The 25,808-nt window shown below is 33.5% G+C and overlaps 1 protein-coding gene across 1 annotated transcript in view; it reads right to left on the bottom strand.

The window, feature by feature from the left end:
- LOC149779072 (WD repeat-containing protein 31-like) overlaps nt 1–25,439 on the bottom strand; it is a 39,008-nt gene extending 13,569 nt beyond the window's left edge. The window contains exons 1-7 of the mRNA XM_089939626.1: nt 25,343–25,439; nt 18,388–18,583; nt 16,877–16,951; nt 11,528–11,669; nt 6,598–6,698; nt 6,028–6,095; nt 937–1,078 (exon numbers count right to left, since the gene is read on the bottom strand). Of these exons, the coding sequence (XP_089795752.1) occupies nt 937–1,078; nt 6,028–6,095; nt 6,598–6,698; nt 11,528–11,669; nt 16,877–16,951; nt 18,388–18,583; nt 25,343–25,383 (765 nt within the window). The 5' untranslated portion in view covers nt 25,384–25,439. The remainder of the gene's footprint in view (nt 1–936; nt 1,079–6,027; nt 6,096–6,597; nt 6,699–11,527; nt 11,670–16,876; nt 16,952–18,387; nt 18,584–25,342) is intronic.
- Between the last annotated feature and the right edge of the window lie 369 nt (nt 25,440–25,808).

Below are 25,808 nucleotides of genomic sequence, written 5' to 3'. Positions count from 1 at the left end.
CCTTGACTCTACCACATGTAAACAAATCTACTTCACTGTATGAACAATGACCTCATCACACAAACAATAAACATAATCAGCATATGTATAAATGGAACAAGTTTCAAAGCAACTAGTAATGACAATGGTTTGCATACTGTAAACAATTCTGAGCTGGTTCCTTTATAAAATAATACAGTAGTATGTGTCTCATACCATTTGCATGTTATGGGTGCAGTGGGCAAGATAAAATTTTCTTGCACCTTCCTGCAGGCAAAATAAAAGGTATGCAACCTACTCTGCACAGTTCCTGAATCTTGCAAGCCAACACATACCAAGAACCTGCATGCCATTTCATAACAACAACTAGCATGACATCTCATACCAACAACTTGCATGACATATCATACCAGGAACTCACATGACATCTCATACCAGGAACTTACATGCCATCTCATACCAACAACTTGCATGCCATCTCACACAAACAACATGCATGCCATCTCACACCAATAACTTGCAAGCCAACACATACCAACAACTTGCATGCCATCTCATACCAACAACTTGCATACCATGTCATACCAACAACTTGTATACTATCACATACCAACAACTTGCATGCCATCACATACCAACAACATGCATGCCATCTCACACCAATAACTTGCAAGCCAACACATACCAACAACTTGCATGCCATCTCATACCAACAACTTGCATACCATGTCATACCAACAACTTGTATACTATCACATACCAACAACTTGCATGCCATCACATACCAACAACTTGCATGCCATCTCATACCAATAACTTGCATGCTATCTCACACCATCAACTTGCATGCCATCACATACCAAGAACATAATGACATCTCAAACCAACAATTCATGCAATAAGTTGTTTGAACTTGTATAGCAGATCCTAAATAGATAAATTGTGAAGTTTACTTACAGTGGCTTCACAGCCATTTCCTCCAAAACCATTGCTGCATGTCAGGCAGTAAAAACCATCTGTACTGACGTCACAAGCCATCTGAATGTATTGTTTCCTAGGAAAGGCATGGATAACATTCAAGGTCCTCAAGTCAAACAGTCTGAAAAACAAAAGCAAATATTCTGCATAATGCTACTGGTGTGCCTTGCTTGCATGCTGCTGTATATTCTCCATGCCTGATCCTAAACTCAGAAGTATGTCACTGTGACCTACTTTTAATGGTGGTATGAAGTACTTCTCAGGATGAATGTATCCATCAGTTTTTATAACTGTGTATGTAAGTGTTCATTGTTCTAGTGAAACAAAACTATAAAAAAGCAAGAGTATTGTTCATATTATATAACCCCCCCATGTTTAATAGTCATCTGGTAGAGTGTTATTTGATTCTGATGATAGGTGTCAATAATCTTTATCTTTGATCAAAGCATGATGTATTGAACTTAACTTACTATGTGTATGCAGAAACCATTATTTTCCTATTAAACTTACCTTGATTATCCTCAGTGCAAGACATCCGTAAAGTTTAGTCAAGGAATTTACCCTATAACAAAAGTTGTTCTGCAAAGCCAAATTTTCTGAATGATCCTGACCTTTGACCTTTTGACCCAAAAATTAACTGGCCTTTTCATACCCTTTATGTGCAAACCATCCACAAACTTTGATCAAGGTACATGGTCCAGAAATAAAGTTGTCATGCAATAAACATTTTTCTTCTTTCATAGTGACCTTGACTTTTGATACCAAGATCAATAAAGTTCTGCCTTATCCAAAGTACATACTATCTACCAAGATTTGTAATGTAGATCTGTACATGGCTGACAACTTAGCTTACTGTGCAGAAATGAAATTGGTAAAAGAAGGACCAAAATCAATGGGCTCTTTCATTACTCCAAGCGCAAGTCATCTAGTGTTTGGTATCTTCAGTCAGTGGACAACTGAAGTTATTACACAGAAACCATTTTCATTCTTTCAGTCAAAATTACTTGCCAATCCAAAATTGATAGGATTGTTCCTTACATTTTCAAGACATCTACAAAAGTTGGTAACTGTAGTTGGTGGATAACTGAGTTATTGAACATAAACAAAATTAGTAACAAATAGACAAATGACAAGACAAGAATGTTAATATAATATGCTTCAACTTAGGCATATAAAAACAATGTTGATAACTATGCCATCAGCAATAAAATATGTGCTTTTATGAAGTGGTGAGACAAATCTAATAAAGCCACTGGTCTTGAAATTTTACTGAGTGCGGACATATCTCTAGATATAACATTAAAATGAATTACCTTTTTATACTTCTTTGCTGACTCATTCAGGTTCAAAACTAAATTACCAACATGAATAACATAAATTACATTCTGTGAAATATAATATTTTTCACTGTATCTGCAGTAGTATTTTTTTCATCAGCTTGATAATTTTAGCACTGACAATATTTTGGCAAATAAAGCATGCTGGACAAACTCATAATAACTTTAGTTAATACTGTGTGACATAAACATGTACAATTAATACCAATCAACTTCATATCACTGTATAGATTCATAATGTGACATAAAACATGTACAATTAATACAAATCATCTACATATCACTGTCTAAATTCATACTAAGTCATAAAACATGTACAATTAATACTGATCATCTTTTTATTAGTGTCTAGATTAATATTTTGACATAAAACTTGTACAATTAATACTGATCAATATCACTGTCTAGACTAAAACTATAACATAAAACATCACAATTAATACTGATCATCTTTTTATTAGTGTCTAGATTAATATTTTGACATAAAACTTGTACAATTAATACTGATCAATATCACTGTCTAGACTAAAACTATAACATAAAACATCACAATTAATACTGATCATCAACTTATCACTGTCTAGATTCATACTTTTACATATAACTTGTACAATTAATACTGAGTATCTACATATCACTGTCCTAGTTAATACTATGTGGCACATATATGTACAATTAATACCAATCATCTATATATCACTGTTCCAGTTAATACTTTGACATAAAATTTAAACAATTAATACTGATCATCTTTTTATCAGTGTCTAGATTAATACTCTGACATAAAACTTGTACAATTAATACTGAGTATCTACGTATCACTGTCTAGACTAAAACTATATCTGTATAAAACATGTACAATTAATACCAATCATCTACATATCACTGTCTAGATTAAAATTAAGATACAAGTTCAATTAATACTGATCATCTATATATCACTGTCCTAGATAATACTTTGTGGCATAAACATTTACAATTAATACCAATCATCTTCATATCACTGTCGAGATTAAGACTGTGACATAACAAATATACAATTAATACTGATCATCAACATATCACTGTCTAGATTAACGCTGCAACATAAGACAGGTACAATTAATATTGATCATCTACATATCAGTGCATTGATGCAATGTAACAAGACTGCTAAACTTGCTTATTATATGTTTACCAAAAACATGGTAAACATGGTTGCCATTATTAAAACCATGTAGGATTATTCCATGCCAAACCACCCAGAGCTCAGCGAGTGACCAACTCTGATTTCCATTACATTTTGTCCTAATGAATATCTGTGTAAATGATGGCTGCATGCAAATTTCAGTAAAACAGTCAAATTACTTATTATATTATGGTAAACTGAAGTGGGGAGGGGTAGCATAGTTATGTCTCACTTGCAAATTCATCAGCTTACAATGGAAAGTTTTCAAAACTTTTAACTTTTTTATTATACAGATATCAGCCTGAAATTTACTATACTACATAGTTGTGACCTGGGGAATCTGAACCTGAGCTCAGATTTTCAATATCTTGAATATTTGAAGTGATATGCACCCATAATGTTGGACTTTTTTTCATTACATACTTTTTCTAAGGATTGTAAAGTAGCACTACCACCTGATCAAACAAACATTTAGGCAGGCATTTAGGGGCCATAACTTCACTAAGTAATTATCAAGATAGGTGAGAAAAAAAACTCTTTAAAGGTTTTAACATACAGCTACATATCAAAATTTGGTTAAAATTCAACAATTCTTATTTGGAAAATAAATTGTTGACAAATAGGCAGCAAGATTACTGTACGATTCTACCAGCTTTGTTAAGTCATGCACTAATACATAAAAGTTGAGCAAATAAGATGTCTAACTACAGTAAGTTTAGGCTGTAAGAGTGACCTTTATCCCTGACCATTTGATCCTGTCATCAGTAGGAATCATCAACAATTTTCAACAGTAAGTATGTCTACACTCTGCTGAAAATAGAACAATGCCTAGAGAAGACAAGGTCCTCCATAAAAAAAAGCTGAAAAAATTTAAAGGGGTTTGGGGGTCCTCCCCCAACGGGGTCTCGAGGGGCAGTGCCCCTGATCTGGGGGGCCAGGGGGCCATAGGTTCCAATCCAAAAACGCATTTTACAATCATAAAAAACTGCTCCTGGTGTAACTTACAATCATAATATAAAACTAAATAATCATTTGAAAAACTAATAAACTTGCCAAACATTTTCAACTTGACTTTAATAATTTCAGAATATTTATTGAGACCGCTCCGGTGCCCTAGTGGTTAGAGCATCCGCCTCAGATGTGGGAGGTCATGGGTTCGATCCTCAGTTAAATGATACCAGAGACTTACAAAAGTGGTACTAACAGCTGCCTCGCACGGCACTCAGCATTAATAGGTTACTGTTAGGACTGGTTGACCAGGTTTCAGGATGATGTGACTGGGTAGGACATCATGCTACATGTCTGCAGCATGATGCCCCAGTGCTAGACATTACTATAAACTGTCACACTGCAGACATCATAGCGATATGACTGAAATATTATTAAAGCTACGTTAAAAATCCTAATCACACACACACACACACAATATTTATTGTCACATGAATTTGTTCTCCAATACTACTGATGCTGAAGTTATTTCATGTGCATGTCAGTGTTCACATCATAATTAAGTCAATTTTTGCAGCACACATATTATACTTCTCTCTTTTCATAACAAAACTGTAAAATAAACACCCAAGTACATCAACTATAATATACAAATAATCCCATATATTCACTTGTCTTTTTCTCCACTGGACATAACATGTTGATATGCCAGTCAAGCTCTTTTTGCAGCTTTGGCAAAGATTTCTTTAGCCTTCCTTTTTGTCACCAATGACTTTTTTGGCTCAATGTGCAATTGTTTCTTTTCCTTCTCAACAAGAGCCTTTTTCCTTTCAAGCTGGTGCTTTGTATTGGTGACATGCAGTACACATATTCTGACAGAGGGCTACATCTGTTCTCTCATGCAAGAAATCTTTCTTCTTATAGTAATTAACTGCAATTTTTCCAGATGTCTTCTGAGTTTCAATTTTTCTGTATGCAGCTTCTTTTGTAGGTGCTGTTCCAAACTCTTCCAACCACAATTACTGTAATTCAGATCTTTCTTGCAGAGGTCACAAAATGTCAGTCTTCTAGCATTCAGTTTTCATATAAACTGACAAACTAAACTTCCATCAACTTTTCACTCCAGCCATTCCCATTTCCATACATTTTTTAAACCTTTATCTAAACTTTTTGCTTCATGGTCTCTCTCGACAACTTGGGATGCCATGTTTTGCAAGCATGCTTCTTCTTTCCATTGCCATCAGTTTCCATCACACATAGATTCATTGGATGAATTTAAACTTTTGACCAATCAGAATAGTCTTTACAAGACTCTTGTGCTTACTAATATATGAAATGAATACTTTACAAGTGTCATTGCAGAATGGGACCAGACAGACTGTTTTTTTAAAAAAAACAGATCGAAGAGAAAAATCATGTCTGAAGTCAGTTCATAAATGTACTGAGTTCTTTATATCATTTATATAATATACAAAATATGTTACCTAATAACATAATAAGAATTTGATGAATATATTGCATGACATTTACAGAATCACTACCCAAACCCTTGGGACAAATAAATCAGGTCATTAATGCAAAGGGAGATAACAGAAAAACAACTAGTAAATGACTCACCGGACTTCTTTATCTTCACCAGATTGTAGGATCAAATGGGAATCTGGGACAAATTTTACATCATTTATCTGAAGAGAAAAAAACAAAAAGAAGACAAATGCTGGAATATTTAATTAATACAAAAAGGGTTGTACTGCTCCATCCTTTATGGGAAGTAGAATACACCAAGACTTGAGATTCTTCCATGGCAAACCACCATACTTTATTTTACATGTCACATATAAAATTCTGCACCATTATAGAAAATATGTATATTGTTATTATTGTGATTATTATTATTATTATTTAACTATATGATTGTTCTTCTATCTTAGACAAGTGAGTTTTTCAACAGTTATTTAACGCAAGGAATGTTATCTTCATGTAAATTTTACAGTTTAAATTACTTATGACAACAAAAATTATGTTCAGCTAGGAAAGTGTTCCTTGTGGGAAAAACTTGCACTCCCTCAATGTGCAACACCTAAATGAAACTAGGTTCATGTGAACAGACAAAAAAAGGAGTGAAATATATTACTAACCTAGTTAATTATAAAAATGAGATGAATGGCACAATATTTTTCTGCCTACCAGGTTTTGGCAGATCTTGTTCTCTCTCAAACACGTCCCTGTTTCAACATCCCACAGCTTGATTGCTGTATCTCGAGAGCCTGAACATAGTAAACTGTTGTCTGAAACAGATTCAACTGTATGTGGTATTATTTTCTTACTTTGAACAATACCAAGTTAACAAGTCATGAAAAGTATAAAACAAAGTCATGAAAAGTATAAAACAAAGTCATGAAAATTATAAAACAGTCATGAAAAGTATAAAACAAAGTCACGAAAAGTATAAAACAAAGTAATGAAAAGTATAAAACAAAGTCATAAAATGTATAAAACAAAGTCATAAAAAGTATAAAACAAAGTAATGAGAAGTATAAAACTAAGTCATTGAAAGTACAAATCAAAGTAATAGAAAAATAAGCAAATAAAGTAAATTTGGTTAGTATCAATATGGATGTAACAATATGATAGTTTGTTGAGTAAAACCTGCCTTGAAAGACCACTGCTAAGTGAGATCACCTGTCTTGAAAGACCATATTCTCAATGCAGATTTACTGATTGTATAGTGGTATGACCTGTTATGAGAGACCACCTGTCTTGAGAGACCATACTTTTTGGGCAGAAGGGGTAGTCTTTCAAGAGAGGTTCTACTGTGTAAATTGAATTTATATATACCTGTAGAAGCTTTAGGTGTTTGTACAAAGTGAATATATATATATATATATACACCACTCCCTCGATAACTCGCACACATTGGGGTCCAGAAACATCGACCGCACTATAAGTGAGGTGTGAGTTATCGAGGGACCTATAAAATAAGCCCAAAACCAATAAGTGATTGACGACATAAGGGAGAAATAAGGGGGGGGGGGTAAGCAGATTATACTGTTGAATACTCACTTTATAATCGTTCTGAGATTAACTGTTAATAAATATCTCTTCATAACGGTGTACTTTATTATTTCCTCATAGGACAACATTAATTTCAGGATAAATTACAGTATATTGAGGCGATCATCGAAAACATTATTCCACGTGGTTTCCATTCGCTTAACATGTGTACCACTTCACACATTGTGTACTACGTCACTAAATTTTATGTTGAATTGGATACATTCTAGTTTTATTGTTTGATCCAAATTAGACGTTTTTTTATATACAAAAGATCGACTCTTTTCGAGAAACAGTGTCGATCGAACGATAGATAGATAGACAGATTTGAATGCGATAGAAGTAAAATGGAAAACAAAAAAAAACAAGGGTTAATCAGTACTAACATATTTAATTGGTCTACAAATTTAAAACAACATAAATTAGAACAACTTAATACTTGCCGTTTGTGCCACGCTTGACAAATATCAAATCACTTTTTGAAAAAATCAGTTATTTTTTGTGTGTGTGTGTTATTCCTTGGTTTCTCTGCCGCCGAGCAAAATCCCTCAGATTTCTCAACTGCATGAGCTTTACGTAGTCAACATTTTCCAGCCACCTTATGGCAATATCAAAATATTTGATTGCTTCCTGTGCAGAGGGGTGGGGGGTGCAACATCTGCGTCTGCATCACTTTCAACACTTTTGTTACTCCAGTTAGAATCGTCTTCTGCTACAAATTTGTTTGCTATAGAAATAATTATAGTTTCATCTGACATGTATTCGGCTGTGGGGCAATCATTGTCAGCACAAATCCACTCCTTCATATCATCAAGAGAAACGCCCATCTCAGGACCATGAGTCTGTATGAATTTCTCCCAAACAGCCTCGGCATTAATGACATCAGTTTCACTGAAACATTCGAAGTCACTATCATCGTCGTTGTCTCTGTTACTGTTTTGCTTTACATCAAAGGCAGCTCCAAGACCCTTAATCCAGCACCTGAGGTCTCTTGTAATCGATTTTTTTTTTAATGCAACAAACACTTCCCCAAGTTGTTGATCAAAACAAAGCCAGCATGTACATGTAATTAGGTTCTCACAGAAGTACTCACGGGCTTCGATGTGACGGTCGATTGACTCTTTTCATGTTTTCAATGAACAGAATATGTTGTGATTATAATGTTTACACTGAAACAGAATTAAAGGATTAGAACGTGACTGATGATATCTTTAAACAGAGGTCTCGCTAGGATTTTAAAACTGGGTCTTTCTGCCTCTGAATTCAATCACTAAATATCAGTACATTTTCTCAGTCAGCTGCCAGTCAAAGCCTTTGAACTAGCCGCCTAGCTGTTGCATCATGTTCTTTTTTTTTTTAATGTACTCTTATAAAATGGCAACAGTACATCAAAGAGTCTTTCAGTCACTGAATTCTGTCATTGTAAATATCAGCACAGTTAAGTGATCAACACATTTTCCCACAAAGCAGGTGGCTGAAACAGGACCAGCAAATCTTTGAATTTTCCCGCGCACCTATTACATGCGTACGGAGGACTCCCGCCTCAGTGATTTTCTGCAACCCAGATCAAAAATTGGCGTCCAAATACACGTAATTAAGTGTTTTTGAGATCTCTGAAATTAATTCTTCTTTAGAACTTGCAAATTTCAAAATATGGATTATATTTTTACGGGAATTAATCACCATTTTCGATGATAAAATGAGCAATGTATCAAGGTTTAATTTATCAATTCTTATCGTAATTTTTTCATGTTCAGCATATTTTAAAGATATTTTAAATACATTTTCTCTGGAAAAAAATCGGGAGCCAAGATGGACACCACGTTATAAGCGGGATTGCGAGTTATCTGGGCACGAGTTATCGAGGGAGCGGTATATATATATATATATATATATATATATATATATATATATATATATATATATATACACACATATATATATACAGTGCAGCCTCGTTAATCCGGGCTCCGTTTATCCGGAAACCTTGCTATCCGGACATAATTCAATGGGAACGGAATTCCTAAACATTAATTTGCTCCATTAATCAAGAAATCTGTGCTCCGGATCAGGAAATCAAAATCAGGGATCAAAGTGTAAAATTACATTAAAACTTGTCTCAATAATCCGGAAATAATCTGTCCAAAAATAAGAAAATTCGAAAAATCATATGTGAAAATACAATCAGAAGAATAATACATAAAACACAGTAGTGAAGCCCTTGAGAATCTATGGCCACTATCAATAACTAAGTAGCGTGACCACACTGTAACCAGCGATTGTATAAACAATGTCTGTTTTAGCTAGTCGCCGATGGGGGTGTTAATAATTAAATAAACACACTGGGATCAAATCATCCACGCTTTTTGACATAACATATGGTAAGTAAATTAAAAGTGTCATTAAGCCTCTTTGTTGTTTACCAATTGTATGTAACAATCACAGTTTATTGTTTGCTGTGCAAATACAGTTGACATTTTTAAGCTGTGGACAGTATAGGGCTTCATTTTCGAATAAAATGGGGACGTCAATCATTAGCAACTGTAAAATACGACTTATAAAAGTGACTGCATTTTATTAGTTTACCATTACACATTTAACTGGGAGATAACAGTTTGTATTCGTCGTACTTTTTACATATATTATGGCGACACCATCAAGCAAGCGCAGACGAGTAGAGATACCGGCCAGCATAAAATAGAAGATTTACCAGCACAAAGAAGATCACCCAAAAGCTACAATTCAAGATATACGCCAGCATATTATAGCTTACTATTCCTTAGACATTGGCAAGTCGACAGTTGCGGACATTATAAAAAACAAGGACAAATGGTTGTCCGTACCTGCCGACTCAGCATGATTCAATTATCCGGAAAACTCGTTAATCCGGACATATACACTGTGAACGAATGTGTCCAGATTAACAAGGCTCCACTGTATATGTGTATATATATATATATATATATATATATATATATATATATATATATATATATATATATATATATATATAAACACACACACACCTGTGGAAGTATTAGGTGCTTGTACAAAGCAAATTTATATGCCGGTGAAAGTAACAGGCATTTGTACAAAGTGAATTTACATACCAGTGTAAGTATTAGGTGTATGTACAAAGTGAATTTATATGCATGTGGTAGTATTATGTGTTTGTACAAAGTAAATTTATATACCTGTGGAAGTATGTGTTTGTACAAAGTGAATTTATATACCTAATATATATATTAGGTGTTTGTACAGCAATTCCCTCTCTGTAGCACTCTTCAATATGATACTGTTGCTGTGACAAGGTGAGTATGATCATTGATTTCATTTCATTAAGTGGTTGCATAAATAAATATATAACGTACTTTACTGGCCATTATCCACCATCATATAATGCACTGGCAGATAAGGGTCTATGTTGTTTGTTCTAATAATTACTCCTAACAATCTGCACAGACTCAGATCTGCTGGCATATTATAACATTGCAGATCTGGGTCTGTTTAGATGCATTGGAACCTGAATTATAAGTGAGTATATATGGTTTATGGCAGTCTTACTATAAGGTGGTACTGTATGTTGTGTGGATTCCATGGATGGCATTATAATGAGGTAATGGGATACTGTAATAATACTATTATATTATAATTAGGTAAGGGGATACTGTAATAATATTATTACATTATATTATAATCAGGTAAGGGGATACTGCAATAATATTATTACATTATAGTGAGGTAAGGGGATAATGCAATAATATGGACTCATCCAATTATGGATATAACAAAGGGTTCATTATAAAAGAGTTTTGCTGTAAAAATTTACGATTCACCCTAAAGATCAGAACAATTATGCACTGTGACAGATGAGACTATTTCTCAGAATGCTATATTGCAGAATTATCATACAAAATCAAACCACATCCTTAGTGTGGTTGAACAAGTATGATGCTACTAAACAAAAATGGCTCAGTTAACACCACCATGACTTCAAGCATTAAAACAGAGATAAAGGATGAGCCTCTAAAAACATAACATCTGTGGTTATACTGTATCTTACCTTTGTTGATATGGATTGCCATGACAACAAGATCATGACCATTAAATTCCCGTATGTAGTTAGGCTTCCCATGCTGCCACAGTTTGATGGTCTTGTCTCTAGAGGCACTGAATATTCCTTTACATGCAGCACCATAACACACCTGGCATTCACAAAAGAGATCTGTTAAACTGATAATGACAATTGTGCTTTTCCTCTCACAGCACATACATGGACAGTAAATTAAAGGTGAACTGAAACACCACCTATTATGGAAGACCACTTGTCATTTATTCAAGCATGGACCACATATGATAAACAAGGAAATAACCTCTAGTGAAAGACCACCTGTCTTGACAGACCAAATATTTAATAGCTGATATGGTCGTCTCTCCAGACAAATTTCATTGCATAACTCTTTGAATGATTCAAAGATCGTATTTCTTCAATATTTATTACTGCATTGCATTAATTTTGAACATTGTAAATTGAACTCCAAATCTGTAAGGGTTGCCTTGTTTCAACATATATTAAAACAAAAAAGATATTTATATCAAAAGTACATGCCACAATACTCTGCCTTGTATATTCATTTATAAGTTGAGTCCAACTGCAAACAGCATACTAGCCTATGTTGTCTGTTCTACTGATTACAAACTGAAGAGTTTCAGATCTGCCAGAACATTATGCACTGATAATTGGGTCTGTACAGTTCATAATTTGGCTCAACTTACAAGTGAGTATATATGTTACTCAAAGAGTTCATATGAAAATGATTTTAAAAAATCTAAATTGCAAGAGTTTTTTTGTATTCACTCGGTGATTACTCCCTAATGAAAGTACCTTCCATAGGTCCCATGTGTATTTGTACTGGAATAATCCAAAGAATGAGATATTTTATATGTCATTTGTTGTATAAAGCTATTCAAATGAAAATAGCACATAAAATATCAAGCAATTCATCATCCTGTAAACACAACATCAAAATGTAATTTTACAGTTTTGGTGTTCTTAAGATGATAACATATTCTGTTATGCCTGATGTGACAAAAATCAATTAGATCAAAAGTTATTTATTTTTTAACCTAATGGGTTCAGGGATGTTGAATAGGCCTGAGCACTCTCCTAAAATGACATAGGAGATGAATAATCAGCTAATGGATTTAGGAGTCATGGTGCCCCAGTGGTGTATGCTGGGTTCTCATCCAAAACTGTGCGGGTTTGAATCCTACCAATGGATCAGTCTGGGTCAACTACCATTTTGTGTTCTTGGGCAAGGCACTTTACCTCAAATGTCTTGGCACTAAAAATCCTACCTGCATTGTTGTGCCATAAACTCCAAACATTAATTTTGACTTAAATATACCCTAATATCCAAACCAAACACTACTTTTCAATCTGAATAAACCCTAATTTTCAAATCAAAATTTTTTAACTTAAATATTCAATAATATCAACAAAAAAAATTAGTTTTTAATTTAAATACATTAGAACCTCTCGTGAAAGACCAATCCTTCTTCCAAAAAATTATGGTCTCTCAAGAAAGGTGGTCTCTCATAACAGGTCATACCACTATATAATCAACAAATCTGTGCACTGAGAATATGGTCTTTCAAGTCAGATGGTCTTACATAGTAGTGGTCTTTCAAGATAAGTTTTACTGTACTCTGCATCATCCATTTAATACTGAAAAATAAGTCCAGCTTACATGAAGATTTTCTCCTTTACAAAGATAATTAAATGACTAATACAAACTATTTACTTCAATACAGACCTGAAACCTATTTTACTATTTTAACAGATATAACATGAGATAATCCTATAAAAATAAATAAATACAAACCTCTGAGTCTATATTACTATTTATAATTGCTGAATGTTATGGGGAAGGTTCTCTCTGAATTCCTTTTCAGATAAATTTTGATTTTTTTTAAACAGAAGTTGTGGAGTTATGACACCTCTGCAAAGGTGAAAATAAAAACTTGGCATATGGATATTTACATCATCTGGACAGTCATCTGAAACCCTATTTAAGTATCCAGTCTAGCTTGTGTGCCACATGAACAAGAAACCCTATTTAAGTATCCAGTCTAGCTTGTGTGCCACATGAACAAGAAACCCTATTTAAGTATCCAGTCTAGCTTGTGTGCCACATTAACAAGAAACCCTGTTTAAGTATCCAGTCTAGCTTGTGTGCCACATGAACAAGAAACCCTGTTTAAGTATCCAGTCTAGCTTGTGTGCCACATGAACAAGAAACCCTGTTTAAGTATCCAGTCTAGCTTGTGTGCCACATGAACAAGAAACCCTATTTAAGTATCCAGTCTAGCTTGTGTGCCACATTAACAAGAAATCTTGTTTCAAAAGCGTCTAAGTCAGTTTGCATGAGAAAAAAAATGAATTGACAAAGAGCCTTTTCAAGTCTATGCAAGGGAGGGATTCTGGAGATAACAGAGGTAATTCCTAACAATAATGTGATTGGGTAATGTGTTTGATAGAGAAATGCTAAAAGCCACTGCAGGTCTATACTCAAGGAAACTATAAACCCAAACATGTCTGCAAAATGATTCAAATATCTTATACATAGTAGGAAAGGTCAGGAGTATATACTGTTATACAATAGAACCTTAAATGAAAGAACACTATTCTGGAGAGCCACCTGTATTCAAGCATTGATCAATTCTGTTTAAGAAATGACATAACCTCTAATTAAATGTTGTATGTCCTGAAATGACTTTTTGATGGGTGTCTCTCAAGCTATGTCTCAGAATTTAATGAAAAATTTAAAAAGATCAAACCACTGTGGGCCCAAAGTTTTGGTTTGAGATTTTAGTCGTTTTGAGTTTTGTGAAGTCATATAAAGAGAATGTTTTATGTTCAGGCCTCTCCATCATGCAATTTTACTCAACATCTTAAGTAACAAGTTTTACTCCAGACTTGGAACTCATGCTCAAAATGTATAAAAGCAGCATTCTGATGGGTCTGAGTATTTTTGGGAGATGAGTCAAACTTTACAGTAAAGGGACTGGCCCCAACACATAACTTTATTGAAGATTGCAAGGAAGAAAATGTTACTCCAGGCATGGAAATATTCAACAGAGTTTGACATTACAGCCTTTTAAATAAAATATTTTCAAGCATGACTTAATGTTGAGTCAAGTTTTATGGTGAAGGGGCCATGACTGAGCAAGTCACTCCTGTGATGCAGAGTACATGACATTTTTATGTCTGAGTTACAAAAATTTTACTATATATGAACAGAAACTCTGAAGTTCTATTCAAAGTATTTTGTAAGGTTCTACTCTTAATTTCTAAATAAATAAAAAAATCCAGCAACTAACCTGAGGAAATAAATGCTATTTAAAGAAGAATTTGGAATAAGCATGTTGGTGTGAATTAGTTTTATTCATGCATTTACCATGTTCCAAATGTTGCAACCTATGGAAAATGTCAGAATATGGACTATGTACAAAAATTCTGCTATTTTTTAATCATTTTCAGTAGGTCACAAAAACTGCTTTAATGGGTGCACAATAATTCTGACTTTAACATATGATACAACCAACATTTAGACTGATAGAGAAATTTATTTTGGATCATAACAGATGAAAAATGCCCCAGTATACAGAAGTTTTTATAACAAAGTTAAGCCTAAATCGGACAACATATGTGCAAGTCAGCAAACCTGAAATTCTAATGCTTCTTCCTGGACATTCTTCCTCCAAAATAACATGACAGCCATGTATTGGTAAAATGTAATATGAAAATATTTAAAGGAGATATAACAAGTACAGACAAAAAGGAATACATTGATATACCCAATAATTAAATATACCAGAACTTGTGTCCTGTTTTTCTTCTGAATTTGCTGCTGCTTTAGTGTTAGTATTATCCTTCCTTGATTAACAAGTTTGTTCTCCAATTAGTTATTTAGAAAAAAATATTTTTCTTTCAGAAATCTATTTTACAATAATTGCACCCAACAACAGTATTTTATTCTACTCTACCATTTTAATAAAATCAACTATTAATTGACAATAAGCCAGCTTACAACCTGGAAAATACTTAACACCTAATTAACAAGCATTTCTTCTTAAGTCAGATGGTGAGAAAAGTTAGGATGATGATAATAAAAGTTAGTTATTGCTGCTGATACTTTTTTATAAATCTGGGAGTAGGCTTCATATTTTTTGTTCTAAAGGTATCATGTGATAATAAACTGCAAAATAAACGATATGGTGTGAGGACATGATATAATATATATAGTACAGACCAAGGGACCTTCAATAAATTATAGGGTTTTTATACGTCCAGGAGATAAAGTTTAACACATATTTTGTTTCATGTTTTGAAGCTCCAGAATGTTTCAACAGGCTGGGAAACATAATGACTTAACAAGCTTTAGCTAGTCAGTAACAAACCTATAGATTATCCAAAGAAAACACATTCTTGTCACCTTTAAATTAAGTTTTGTCAGCAACATCTTTATTGATTGTTTGACAAAGAAACAATTTGTAAAGTAGACCTAGTGGCCACTGAATTTTACTTTGCCAGGGTATATATTTGGCAGCTTAATGAACAAATAAACCAAAGACAAGTTAATATGAAGATATTTGAGAACCCTTCTGACTGAGCTCTGGTTGCTCAGAGAACATGTCAAAGCTCTGGTTGCTCAGAGAACATGTCACAGCTCTGGTTGCTCAGAGAACATGTCACAGATCTGGTTGCTCAGAGAACATGTCACAGATCCGGTTGCTCAGAGAGCATGTCACAGATCTGGTTACTCAGAGAACATGTCACAGCTCTGGTTGCTCAGAGAACATGTCACAGCTCTGGTTACTCAGAGAACATATCACAGCTCTGGTTGCTCAGAAAACATGTCACAGCTCTGGTTGCTCTGAGAGAACATATCCCTCCTCTGGTTGCTCAGAGAACATGTCAGTCAAAATCTTGATCTACAAGTCATGTCTGATAAATACTTTAATGATTTCTTGTGTGAATAATGGTTTCATAATTCATGGCAAAGAAAGATAAATAGGTTATTTAGTGCCAAGGCAACTGGAGAAAAACAACTTGCCCATGGAAACACCACAGTAGCAAAACCAGGCTAGCCAACGGTTGGATTCGAACCTGCATCCTATTAGTTATTAATCTGGTGGCACAATAACCATTAAGCCACCATGACTGCTGCCTCCATTAAGTCATCTTTAAGACATGCTGCATAGTGCATCCCACCTAATCTACATCCATACTGAGTGTACTTTGTGGGAGGAAGTAAATATTTTGGTAAAATTTGTGAAATGTAACCTCGTACATTTGGCATCAAACATGCTTGAAAATAAAACAATATCTTTTATGATCTGACCTTACCTTTGTGACTTCTCTTTCGTGTCCCTTCCACAGATCAATAACCTTGTGGTTTTGATAATCATATAAAGCTACAGTCTGAAACATAAATTACATTAAGTTCCTGTTACATCATTTGAATGACCTTGGAACATAAATTACATTAAGTTCCTGTTACGTCATTTGAATGACCTTGAAACATAAATTACATTAAGTTCCTGTTATGTCATTTGAATGACCTTGAAACATAAATTACATTAAGTTCCTGTTATGTCATTTCAATGACCTTGAAACATCAATGATGAGCTTTACCTTTCCGGAAATAATCAGACATTTTCTTAAACAGAGGCAACCAAAATGTATAAACTGAAGAAGAGTGAATGAAGAAACATTAGGCATGGGTAATTACTTTCTAGATTTTATTTTGTTGATTATTTGGCCATATTCTGTTTAGTATTTTCTCAGCTGAAGTAACGTTTAGTTTGTTTGCATATATTTTGAATGTCTTTCATGCCAGAAAGATTGTCAAATTTGGAAAACATTTTTTTCAGTGTTGAGAACAAATTATTTAAAGCTATTTCTATTGTCAGTAATGTTGGCCTTACGGGACAATGAATCATCATCCACTTAACAAATCTGAATGGTGGTGAGGTCATAACGCTTCTTGTAAAATCAGATGCAGATTGGTTAATAAGCATGTTTTGTGAAGAAGCTGTAAATAACAATTGTTAATGTAAAATGGACAAGTGATGATAACAACACAAACTAAGGACCATAAAAAAGATGGAAGCTATCATAAATATCTGCACTTTTTTTTTGAGAATCTTTCACAATATATGGAACAGAATTTGATGTCATAAAACAATGTCATGTCTGTGAAAAATGTAAATATTTCCAGGTATAATAGACATTATTTAAAGCTTCTATTTACAGTCAGCAAAAGACATTGATCAAGTGAATTTAAAAAATTGAATTTTCAAGTGAAGTGTTAAGAACATTCACAGGTTGTTTCATTTCCAAGGTTGGGGTATCATGATAAATTCCAATCATGATGCCCAGTTTTTTTTTTAGGCAACCATTCTTTCAATATGATGATTATTCATTTGGAGAGTTCTCTAACATGTCTCATAATCTTCAGCAAAAAAAACACAAACGGTGTCCTGTTAAATCTCAAGTCAATTAAAGACTACAGTTTGTATATAATGATCACACAATCACAACATTGGCTGGATATTTTCAATCATACTGCTAAAATTGTCAGACAGAGGTCCCATTGGTGTCTCACTTTATATCAGATTCTATAGCTTCACCAAAAACTATTAGTTTTTACATAAATAATATCTCCATTCTGAAACAATAAAATTATTCTAATCTGGAGTCTCCAAATTCAGCAACACAGGCAATTTAAAATAACTATCAAAAGTTGGTAAAACTTTGATAAGTAACATGTATTTTATATGAAATTTTGTACTACATATGCAGGAGTATGAATATAATAAAAGCAGAATTATGTGTGTGATGTTGATGAAAAATACCTTATCCTTGCTGCCTGACAGACAAAGGCCTGGTTGGACAGTGGCCAGACTGACCACTGCCTCAGAATGGACATTCTGATGCTGATGTCCTCCTGACATTTTTACAGGACCATGTTCACGCTGAGTTCCCCTATGGTAGTCATCAATTCGGGAGTTCTGAATTCCATCTATACTACTGAACCCTGAGTTCTGACCACTAGTAAGAAAAAAAGAAATTTTGAAACCGGGGATGGACAATAATGTCCATTTGCCAGGAATTATCAAATGAAACTTAAATTCTTACATAAAATGTTATCTTACGTATCCAATCAAGAAAGTGTATTGAAAAGCTAAGATTTCTTTTATTCAATTTGCAAAAATTTCAAAAGGTGAACTAATATACATGTACTGTGGTTTTATTTATTTTCATGGATCTAAATTTTCATGGTTTCATGGATTTACCCATGTTTGTGCATGTTGTGTATATAAAGGTACATGTATTTCATCTCATGTAGTAACCAGGACAGTGATTTTAAAAAAAGATCTTTGCCGGCAAACAGACTCTGGTTTTTCATATTTTCAGAAACAATACTATCAACAGTATGAGCACAAATAAAAATCCTGTCAAGGTAAATCACTTACACATAACGTCAAAGAGTATCAATACAGTCAACAACATTAAGCTAACTGAAAAGATCGCTTCCTTGCTCTGGATAATTCATGATCATTAGTACTTTTCCTTAATCATAACATAAATAAACTGTTAGTTGCTGGTGAAGGCAGTAGGATATTGCCAAAAATTTCAAATTTGTAAGTATGATCACTTACTTTAAACACTGTTCATAAAGTTGAACCATCAGTACCTTCCGATGACCTTGGCATTAACACAAATGTTTAATAGTAGTTAAATTCACCTTAGTCCCCAACTGGTGCAAACCAAACATGTGATCTCATGCCCCATTCTCAATGCAATTGACAGGCAGTGTTATATTTGATGTGTTTAGAGTCCATCAAAGTGCAATGATGCTAACTAGATTGAAACTCAGCAGACTCATGTATGAACCAACTTCAACTATTAGACTTTAAAAATCAGGATACAAGGAGGAATTCAAATCGCTCTTCCACGACTGTTATGCTAAACTGATTACATAGATCATGGGGGAAAAGGAAAAAGTCAGTGGTAGAGATCAGTGAGCAGTATTAGCCTCATTAATCAGGCTGATTCTCGGTGAATGGATAACGGCAGCTTTTGTAAAAATGTGAAACATCTGACCTAATTATCTTTGGCTTTGAGAATGCTGGACTTATTTAATTCATCAATTTCAAGATTATTTTTCGGTGTGTACTAACAATCTTTATTGATATGATGTTGATTCAGTGCTTTGGTCTTAAAATCAGTGACAAGTGAGCTTCATTACCTGCTGTAATTAGTGTATATTCTTAGTGTTTCATTGGTAATTAGTGTATATACTTAGTGTTTCATTAGTAATTAGTGTATATACTTAGTGTTTCATTAGTAATTGTGATTCCAGCAACAGTTCCAGTATATTACAATCAAGTTGTTCATTTGGACTGCTATAAATATGCATGGATAAAATGTGACATGTTTTGAGAAGGATTGAAATTTTTACATTTTCACTCAAATGAAGAACCAGTTCTGAATAAGTACCAAATCTAATTTTCATATACTAGTATAGCTAATTAAATTTCATTAATACTAGTATAGCTAATTATATTTCATTAATACTAGTATAGCCAATTATATTTCATTAATACTAGTAGGTATAGCTAATTATATTTCATTAATACTAGTATAGCTAATTATATTTCATTAATACTAGTTTCGCAAATTATATTTCATTAATACTAGTATAACTAATTATATTTCATTAATACTAGTATAGCTAATTATATTTCATTAACACTAGTATAGCTAATTATATTTCATTAATACTAGTATAGCTAATTATATTTCATTAATACTATTTAAATACCATATCTATTTCTCATTTTTGTATGTGCTTCCTAAAACACCAATATAAGACCGTAAGTAGAAATTATTGGTATTGGATTTATGAGTGTCAAGTCAAACATTATAAAATACTTTTTAATTCTTTTTCTTGGAGGTTTAAAATAAAACAAGCACATGTATAAGCTAATCCTTAATGACTAAATTACAGTAATGATGTTGATTTGTCTTTATTGTTTTCTAGGGATGTTTCAGTAAAAAAATGGGTCAGGATTTTTTCTTCATTGCAAGTTTTTGCTGGGTTTTGAAATTTATGGTTCATTCCAATAAAAAATCCATGAAACTAAATACCAATGAAAATTAGAGAAACTACAGCATTATAAATGATAATGTTTGCACAGACGTTCAACTTTGACCAGTATTACTTCAAGCTACAAATATATGAGAATGTTAATGACACTTCCCTCCAGTGAATGGATGAGTAATTCTAAAAGTTGATGTATAAACAAGATTGTGTATCCCCTGATGAACCTGCATAAATTCATTGAAAAAACTGGAATTAAGTGAATCCTTACCCTGGGTTTAGGTTTGGTGCTTTAAATATGGCACAGCAAGACAAGTGGGTTATTAAGTGCAGAGGTAACTGAAGTAAAGTGCCTGCCAAAGGTCAAACCATAGTAGATGACAGGCTACTGGGTCATAAGTTGGCAGTCATTGAGATCCCTACCCAAAAAGCATATAAACATTGTGCTGGGTATGAAAAAACAAATTCTGATGGGCAACTGATGTTAGTCCCTCTGTATCTTCCTAATCCCAGGAACATAACCCCTGTTTATAACTCAAGAACTTAGGGACTGGGTTATAACTCATGAATTTAACCCCTTTGTTGTGACTAAGGAACTTAGCCCCTGTTTATAACTCAAGAACTTAGGGACTGGGTTATAACTCATGAATTTAACCCCTTTGTTGTGACTAAGGAACTTAGCCCCTGGTTATAACTCAAGGAATTAGGGACTGGGTTATAACTCACAAATCTAACCCCTGGGTTGTAACTCAGGAACTTAGCCCCTGGATTACAACCCAAGATAAGCAGCATATATTCACTTTATATGCAAAGTGACCAAAACTCCATTAGAATGTTCTAAGCATTGAAATGACCCATTTAATATTAAGCATTTAGTCCAATGTTACCAGTATATCGTTCAATCGATGGTAGATACAATCAATATAATTTATACAATTGGAACAACTTCTGAATGTTCTGTGCAAATGAATACTGTGTGAACACTCACTGAAATATAGCCATATATTTCAATACACCCAATATATAGGTAAATATTTGAATGCATCCTACATATAGCCATATGTTGTAACACAAGCTACTGGTATACATAGCCATTTATTCAAAACCAGCCTATATATAGCCATAAATCTGAACACACCCTATATATAGCCATAAATCAGAACACACCATATACATAGCCATAAATATGAACATATCCAATATATAGCCATACATCTGAACACATCATATATATAGCCATAAATATGAGCACACCATATATATAGCCATACATCTGAACACACCATATATATAGCCATAAATATGAACACACCCAAAACATAGCCATAAATCTGAACCCACCATATATATATATATATATATATATATATATATATATATATATATATATATATATATATATATATATAACCATAAATCTGAACACACCACATATATATATATATATATATATATATATATATATATATATATATATATAGCCATAAATCTCAACACATCCAATATATAGCCATAGATCTGAACATGCACTATATATAGCCATAATCTGAACACACACTATATATAGCCATAATCTGAACACACACTATATATAGCCATAATCTGAACACACACTATACATAGCCATAATCTGAACACACACTATATATAGCCATAATCTGAACATGCACTATATATAGCCATAATCTGAACACACACTATATATAGCCATAATCTGAACACACACTATATATAGCCATAATCTGAACATGCACTATATAGAGCCATAAATCTGAATACACCATATATATAGCCATAATCTGAACACATACTATATATAGCCATATATCTGAACACACCATGGATTAGCCATATATTTGAACACACCATGAATTAATCTGGATCACTAAGCTGTCTGATAAATTCTTAATGTCATGATTAACATAAGTTTCTTTTGCATTGTGAACAAAATATCCCATCAAACTGAAGATTTTTTATTATTTCCAAACCAGTGAATAAAATATCCAGTTTATAAAATTCCTATCAAATAAGAACTAATGAGATCTCCATCTGTAGCCATTTAATAGCATGCAATTATCTGGCATGGAAGGATGAATTCAGATATGCAATCAAAGACTTAGCACCTGGGTCATTACTTGGAAACTATCAAGATTCCACCTCTTGATACCATATATATACTTACTGGATGCTAAAAGATTAAATGCACACACACACACACACACACACACACACACACAGTTACTTGGATACTAAAATCTTGCTAAACATGCAATATAAAAACACAAATGATGTCATTAAAAAAAAATTGTTCAGACCTTTACCACTCGCTCGACATAAATCACAGTCTCACGAAAGTTTGATTGAAGGTGGATATATATATATATATATATATATATATATATAATACACCTTCAATCAAACTTTCGTGAGACTGTGATTTATGTCGAATGAGTGGTATATGTGGTAAATATATATATATATATATCCAAACCCTTAAGGACTTAGCCAAGTGGTTCATTTTGGGAGTGGGTAGACAAAGACTTCAAGTTACTATAAATTACTATAAGGAATATTCTTCCATAAGAATGGACAGATGACAGAGATCTCAACAGAGTTTCAGGATGAGGAATCCTGAATTTTTCTTATGTAGAACTCAGGATTTCAAAGCCCGTTTCTGAGAGTAACTCACTTTTAAAACAAATGAAGAGAAAAGGAAAACAACATACATGAAATGCTCATGACTTTTGCGATTCACTATTTCAAATATTTGCCATGTGCTCTGACAACTCATGCCCTCTCCCTGCACAGAATTAAACTTAAAGTCCAGTAAAAGACTTTTAGTTTATTTTACAATTATTATCAAATCCTTACTCACTGCATTGTCTCCAGCCATAAAAATCATATTTGGCAGTTTCCTTGAATCAATTTTAGTCTGCATAATTTAATAAGAATATCATTGTCAAGAAAAGTTGAATAATATTATGGTTGCTCAGTATGTCTCATCTTTGCAAGAGTCAATATTTACAGGAAGGAAACTTGACAGTACAAATTTAGCAACACTAAAAGATTAATTACTGCATCTCATTAGATCTAATGTTTCCTTTTTATTATCATTGTGTAACTATATCCGCATAAGAGGTATAAAATATACAGATGCAAAATGCACTTCAACCATTCATTTGCATATTTTATTCATATGGGAGTAACTACATTTAGCATAAGCTACTAAATGAAGAGTTCAAATTTAAAACAGTCATTTTTAAAAAACAGGACACGAAATTTGGATGACAAGACCCTACAAGTCTGAACAAAAAAAGAAACAATGGAGTCCACATGGAATTCTTTTAGAATTAGAGATACAACCATTACATTTGTCACAACAAGGGAAAATATGAGACGATCATAACACAGACATGGAATAAACTTAACCAAGGTGTACCGTCCAAGTTAGTGGATTCCATACAAAATGGTACCTTGACCAAAGCAAGGGTAATCTAAAAATGATTTTCTAAAACGAAAAGAAATATAAAAAACAACAAGTTAGTAGCAACCATCCAGGAACCTCTGCCATTAATTCATCTTTAATTTTGGACAGGAATATTAAGGATTTTCTGATCATATGAATTTATTTTTTAACTAAAATCCTCCCAGACACACCTCGTAGGTGAAAATGAAAAGTTAATTGACCATTAAAAATATTGCATGCTTACATATGTATATACAGAGTAGGTCATAAGATGGTCCTACAGTGTAAGATGTCCACCCTGATATTTATCTTTTTTGGGTGCATAAAGATCAAACTGGATGTGTAACTTTGTACGAGTAATAGTCAAAAGGCCACCCTTCTACCTATCTATCTATAAATATGCTGACATAGTCACGCTTGACTATTAAGCAATGGGATGTGCTTGGTCAAAGACAAAGTAAAGATTGAAGTGATAGGACAGTCAAATGAGTAATGATAAATAAGGCAGAAATCAGTAAAAGAGTGTCAGTGTACGTTTTCGTCCCTTCATACTCGGACCAATCTAGCTATGATGTCGTAGCCTCAACTTGATTTGTTGTGGTTCATGAGGTACGAGTAAGGGTACTAATATTAGTAGTAGGACCAATTCGGCTACCGTAGCGGCAATGAGATAAGGAACCTCAACCGACATAGCTCTGAGAATCGCCTAGGTCTTACTTGTAGCTGACTAGTTCATTAGAATGTGATTTTGGAAAGCTGCTTGTGAGATACCAAGTCAGGAGCTTCTGCAGTTATTGATAGTAATTTGTTCCAAGTCCCTATTGTACATGGAGAGAAGTTGAACTTGAAACAATCTGTCGATGCTGACTTTAATTATAACTTTTTCCTGAGGTTTGCCCTAGTTTGGCTAAATGTATTTGTCCGCTGGACACATTTTGTGGTCTTTTTACCGTTATAAAGCCATCACACTCTTTTAGACTTGAAATATAAAGATAAAAACAAAATGTCTACCACAAAATAACACAAATTTAAACACACATTGTCAATTTAAATATTAGGTCCAACAATAATCACATATCAATCCAAGGGAACTAACCCTGCAAAACCAAAGAATAGGGTTCTCGCAAAATCGCAAATTATAGTTTATTTTCTCGTTGTTGTCTTTTAAATTTCCAAACAATAGCGTTCATCTAATTATTCTTCACAATAAAGGTCAAACCTAAGTTGTATTTTATACCTGTGCTTTGTATGTTTAGTTTTACTAAACAGTTTACCCATCGAGACACCGATTGTTTAAATTAGCAACCCAAGAAGTAGTATGGTACCTTGACCTTCTCCACAATCACAGCGCTTCATCACTAAGATCCTAGTAGAAAAGTGAGTATATGAAATGGATAGGATACCAGACTTTACCGGAAGCCACTATGAATGGTTTCAACCAATCTAGTAATCAATCTCCATGTAACAGTAGATTGCGGAAATAGATGTACCAATGTGTAAATTATGGTGCTGTTTGTTGTACCTGTCTGTCGTTTTATATCTGCAGTTTTTAAGCATCTCAACCATTCATCCAAATGTGTCTTAAGTCAACAAGATTTTTCTGACAGATGTATTAGGTAATATAAATTTGCAAAGACGTGAAGCTATTATGTGTGTGCATGTGTCGTCTTATCACCGCTGTACAACAGTATGAAGTGCTTGAG

The sequence above is a fragment of the Sinohyriopsis cumingii genome, chromosome 17 (assembly GCF_028554795.1).
Source record: "Sinohyriopsis cumingii isolate HCF-2022 chromosome 17, ASM2855479v2, whole genome shotgun sequence".
NCBI classification, from domain to species: Eukaryota; Metazoa; Mollusca; class Bivalvia; order Unionida; family Unionidae; genus Sinohyriopsis; species Sinohyriopsis cumingii.
The sequence above is the reverse complement of the archived record's forward strand: the minus strand, read 5'-3'. Positions and strand labels throughout refer to the sequence as shown.